General features: G+C 40.6%; 1 protein-coding gene across 1 annotated transcript; it reads right to left on the minus strand.

Moving 5' to 3' along the window:
- Positions 1-1,065: 1,065 nt before the first annotated feature.
- LOC127379439 (cationic amino acid transporter 2-like) lies at positions 1,066-5,716 on the minus strand. The gene is made up of 11 exons (XM_051429046.1): positions 5,689-5,716; positions 5,452-5,607; positions 5,209-5,374; positions 4,403-4,545; positions 3,547-3,769; positions 2,777-2,913; positions 2,581-2,683; positions 2,230-2,354; positions 1,934-2,100; positions 1,339-1,447; positions 1,066-1,260 (listed from the first exon to the last, which is right to left on the minus strand). The coding sequence occupies exons 1-11, from the start codon at positions 5,714-5,716 to the stop codon at positions 1,145-1,147; spliced, it is 1,473 nt and encodes a 490-aa protein (XP_051285006.1). The 3' UTR covers positions 1,066-1,144.
- Positions 5,717-5,791: the final 75 nt, after the last annotated feature.

Consider the following 5,791-nt stretch of genomic DNA (forward strand, 5'->3'; position numbering starts at 1 on the left):
CCTCAGAGACCGGCGGCGGCGTGTCCAGCAGGCTCCTCAAATGATGAGTGATGCTTGACAAATGAAGACGAAATTGGCTCCATAAATTATCCTCTCTGTACAGTCAGCTGTAACGACTGATCGAGGGAAAGGAGGGCGATGGTGTTGATGGGTAAAACAAGAAGATGGATAGAGAATGGAAGAGAAATGGAGGAATATAAGGAAGAAGAGAGGTGGAAAGCAGGAAGTTCTAAGTAAGTACCACAAAGCTACATTCATGATGTTTAATCTGAATAAAAGTAAAAAGGTTTTTTTTATGTCAATCATTACCAATAAAGCTGCTCTTTCACTATAAAGATCTGGTCATTGCACTGTTACATACAAAATATTAGTTTTTCCATTGAGCTCTGTACTAAGGGAGCATATAACACCAAACTTCCTTTAAGAAATATCACATTTTAACAATTCCTAATGTGTCTGTACCAAGTCACCCTAGAAACACGAGCTAAAGGCCGTCATATGTCCACAATCTGACTGTCAATACAGGATCAATATCATCCATAAATAAACTGTTTGATTATTTAGTGGCCTAAACTTGCTACAGCGTCCATTGTAAGTGGGAGAAGACTGTGGGAATGAGAGGCAGACCGATAATTAAGATTTCTCACTAACATAAGTATTGGTTGGTGGATTAAATATCTGCTGAATTAAACAGACTCATTAATGCCGTTCATTCACCCTCTATTATTGCCTTATGAGGAACTACACAAACAGTGAAAGGCAGAGGGTTTTAACATCTTCAATAACTGATACAACTTATCAATACAGGTTTGTATTGTCACTCCTCCTTTATATGACACAAGTACAATAAAATACAAAAGTATAAACCAACGGAAAAAGAGACTACAAATGATTATTCCAGTTAACATTTATATTTTATTGATTTGAATTAACTTCCCAATATAATCAATATTTATATTTTGTCGTGTCAGATACTGACAAACAGCAATATCCAAGATTACATAGTCTTGAATGACTGATCAAGCTATAATGGATAAAATGACAAACAAGACACAATATACATTTTCAGGTACAGAACATATTAGCTTACTTTTAACAAAGCAACTGTTAGTATAAAAACATGCACTTGAGGAGACGTCAGACATCAAGCAGCAACATCGCTGTTCATCACATGAACAATATTGATCTGAGTGCGAGCCTCCCGCAGCCTCTGTTTCTGGACACTGTGACGAACGCCGTAACTAAAGTAGATGATCAGGCCTGAGGAAAGATGGGTTTATTTCAGATCTCTCCGCAGATTGTGCACAAACCTGAAAGAATAAACTACAATGTCCTCACCTACTGCCATCCAGACCGCATAGCTGATCCAAGTTTCTCCTCCCAGCTGAACCATCAGGTAGGTGTTGATGAAGACACTTAAAACTGGAATTACAGGCAGACAGGGAACCTACAAAACAGATCGACTCATGACTGGTTCTCCCATGTCAAAGCACTTACAGTATATATAATGGACACAGCTTCTGGGTCTGAAGTGAACCCAACGCGTATCCTAAACATGCAAACTGCATGCAATGGCCAGCAGGGGGGTAATACCATGCAGTTTTATGGAGATATGAGACGACTTCTAACTTGGAGTACCATTTTGAAGTCTCGAGAGGAAAGGTTTAGCATTTTGGATATAAAGGTTTTAGTTTTTGCAAAATATGCAGTTACAGTCAGAAGCTCTACTGCTCATTAATTGTGAGGTCAAGTTTTAAAATATTTTTTTGTGTCATTTGGGGTCCTTTCAATGAGCACATAACGTCTTTGCCACAATCTTTTGGTGCCCCTTTACAACCCACTGACTGACCCACCTAACACCTTCTCCCTATTGGAACTGGAAATCCTCATGATGCATGAAATCCTGCCTACCACCACCACTCCTCCAGTTTACCATGAAAGCAGCTCTGGTTGCGCTCTGCGGTTGCCTCCAGATGATCGCGACAGCGAAGACCAGCGCCAGCATGAGGACAGAGACGAGCAGCACGCTCCACGACTCTCGTCTGCGGAGGGAGAACACTGCCTCGGACATCAGCACGCATAAACCAGTCACCAGGAACACTGCGGAGGAATCACGTATATCAAGCCGTCAGGAAAAACTCTGCAGTTTGTTTAGTGTTTTTGTGTTTCAGTAACTCTGGAAAGTGGCACCGCTGGAAAACCATGATCAAAAAGTATGATATGACTTACAAATGACAACGGTGACTACATTGACGTTTTTGGAGGTGCGGCGGGTGGGTCGAGGCGGAGGCCTCAACAGTCCTATTAGAGTAAACGGTTCCGACCGGTGAATGAAACCGGTGTCTTCTTTGTACCTGAGACAACAACAAAGTCATCAGAAAACAGTAAATAACAAAAAGGAAAATACCAACAAATCACTAAACTGCAACAACAAATTAAAAAAAACAAGACACAAAGAACATCCTCTTTGCTGTTATGATTTTGTTGGTCAAATTAGTTGTTCCTTTGTCTGAAATTCTATTAAATATTAATATTGTGCCTTTTTACTGAAAAGATATCCTTTACATCGAGCGTACATACCTCAGTACAAGAATACACACTGCAACCAGACTGTATGCAAAGATGGTCCCGATTGCACTCATGTCCACCAGTGCCTTTAAGTCAAATAACAGGACCATGAAAGCTGCGGAGACATCCAGATATGTTACTGAGCAAACTAGAGTCTGTGGGAATGGGCTTTAGAAAAACCTCACTTCTTTAAATGCTTATGTTTTACCGGCCGCAGCTCCTGAAGACAGCGTGGCTAAGACCGGACTCTGTCTGGAGCTCATGTAACTAAGAGGCTTGAAGAGCAGGCCATCCCTCGCCATGGCGAAGAGCACTCGAGGCATTGGAAACATGACTCCCAGCAGACTGTAGAAGAACAACAGCGCACAATCAGGTTAGACATTCAGTTCTGCCAGGCAATCAACAGATTTAACACAAAGATAACATTGTCAGAGACGTTTAGAATATACTTTAAGAGGTCAGTTTTAATGAAAAGATGCTGTTGGTTTCATTGTGGAGTCCAGAGGTTTTTCCAGTTTGATCCATACTACAGCCTAAAAGTCAGGACAACTTGGTTTCCCACATTCACAAGAAGGCACAAATGAAGAACAACAAAGTCATAGACAGTGTTTATAAAGTTTCTCCTCACCCTATAACTCCCAAAATTGGGAGATTTTTCAAGGGAGTCTGGTGATATTTCGGTTACTAGTTCTGTGGCCAAATCAGTTGAAACAGACTGTGTTCACAAACATCAGGTAAAAGAGCCCAAGCATGTAATTTACATTACAGGGAACTAAACAGACAACGCATTTCTGTGGTCTTATCAGTGGAGTAGGCGGTCATTCAATGTGGCCCAGGATTCATTAGCATTTACACTACAGAGGATATGTAATCAAATTACTTATTGCCAAAGTAAGTAAGTCTGTTATCTGTGATGTGAAAACATCAGATTCCCTACACAGTCAGAGACACTAAAAGCATCTTCTATAGGACTAGTACCTCGTTGTGAGTGCACAGAGGGATCCCACAGCCACAGCGTACTTCGCAGGCTCCCAGCCAACATACTCAAAGGCCACAGGTAGAGGGCTGTGGCTGTCAATCAGATAGTAAGGCATCAAAAGCGTCAGAGCAGCCGACACCCCAAAGTAGGCCAGGAAGCAGATGAGCAGGGACGCCACGATCCCAAGAGGTATGGCTTTCTCTGGGTTCTGCACCTCCTCCCCTGAAGGAACACAACGTTAGCTTTTCTTTCCTGTTCCAGTGGTTGAAACTTATCTGAGGTACACTGCACACAAAATGTTTTTATTTCAAGTATGTGAACAGGCTTCATGTCTAATTTATGGGTGCCTTCATACCTACGTTCTTCGGCCTGGACTTCCTGATTTTTCAGTTTGATCTGAACCAAAATTACAGGTGAGAAACCTGCCTCAGACCATTATATAATCTGCAAACCAACAATCGAGAAGTAAATGTGGATTTAATATTAGGGCCAACAGAAGAACATCTACTCAAATTATTAGGACTGCCCCCTAGTCGCAGTGTGCACTGCTTTATAAGGTTGCGTCTGCGTTGCGGTTTTGCTCCGTGATCCACGCATCTTCAAAACCCACCTCAGCCTTTCAGAGGTAGAGTGTCTTCAGAATGTTGCCTGCCAGACGTTGTTTACTTGTGTATGTTGTTCTTTAAAAAGGAAAATCTCCTCTGACTGCCACAATGTTGATCTAATGTGAAAGTCTATCTAGAGTCTGTATGCTATATTTTATTTTGAAAATTGACGGAAATCTCTCTGCTGTTTCTAAACTTGACTTCCTGTTTTTTTTTCCCCCGTAGGTTTTCGACTCATCCTCTACGGTACCTGTTGTGGCGATGCAGTCAAATCCAACAAAAGCGTAGAAACAGGTCGCTGCTCCTGCTAATGTGCCATCAAAGCCGAAGGGAAAGAAGCCCCCAACACCAAAGTCAGCCACGTCAGTTTCATTCTGCGTCAATGAAAGGTTCCTGTGCAAAGAAAAATAAATCTTTATTGATCACTTTCATTCAGAGTAATCATGTAAACTCTCATGTTCTCCATTATTTACTGTGGTTCTGCCTTCGACAGACAGCCTCCTTCTTTTTGCACGTATCCAAAATCCTGTTGATGTCCAAGTCTTTCATAGTGTTTAACATGAGTGTTTGTCCTTCCGACCAGAAATGTGGGCTTTTTATTTGGTGTTTCTAGTTTTCTGTTTGTTTTTTTCAGACATGTATCTGTTAGTATGTAATATTTCTGAAAGGTAGTTTGGTTTAATATTGTCTCCAAATGTACAGAACACAATGAAAAACTAATATTTGTACATGTAACAGTTCAATAAACTGAGCTTTATAGTGAAAGAGCAGATTTATTTGCCAGGTCAGAAGGATAATTTGACACTTTCAGGTGTTAATTAAATCAAAGTTGTCCTTCCATACTAATCTTAAACCTTTAACTAGAACTATGTATTTCTGTGTATCACTACAAACATGTTTGTATAAAACAAGTAGTTTTAAATTTAAAAAAGTATGACATCTGAGACCTACTGATCACATCTGAAAGTATAGCTTAGACTGATTTAGACTAACCTTTTATAATATAATGTAATATAATCATTTGAATTAGCACAAGTGTAAAAGCAGAAATCTTACTCCATCTGTCGAGTTGCATTCAGGATAGTCTCCTGACTGATTCGCCAGTTGTTGAGGTCTCCTTTTATAAAACCAGAAATTATGATAAAAACCAGCACAGTTATATTCACTGCAGTAAAAACAGTGTTTAGGACCGCTGACTCCTTCACACCGTACGCAAGAACCCCTGAAAGAAAAGAAGAAGCTGTGAAATATGTAACTGAATTTCAGCTTGTAGAATATTCTCCACTTTCTTTTACAGACCAGCGAGCAGCATAATCAGCCCGGCAGCAAAGAAGTCTGGGTACGAAGCCAAGCCAGGGGAGTCCATTGGTGTGTGTTTCTCCAGAGTTTTAGCAATAACGTTGTCAATGAGGTCATCGAAGGTCCCGGTCCAGGCTTTCGCTACACTGGATGTTCCTGAGAAGAACAAAACATTGAAAAAGTCACAACCATTGTCCCCTCTTCAAATTAACACCAGCAAAAGGTCATTTTTACTACTTAGCTGATCAAATAGCACATCTATCATGATGTGTCTTGTAGGTGGGAAAATGTATGTCTAAATTTATACCCTAAATTTGAGCTTTTGTGGCAGACAAATAAT

This window comes from Dicentrarchus labrax, unplaced genomic scaffold (genome assembly GCF_905237075.1).
Source record: "Dicentrarchus labrax unplaced genomic scaffold, dlabrax2021, whole genome shotgun sequence".
Classification (NCBI taxonomy): domain Eukaryota; kingdom Metazoa; phylum Chordata; class Actinopteri; family Moronidae; genus Dicentrarchus; species Dicentrarchus labrax.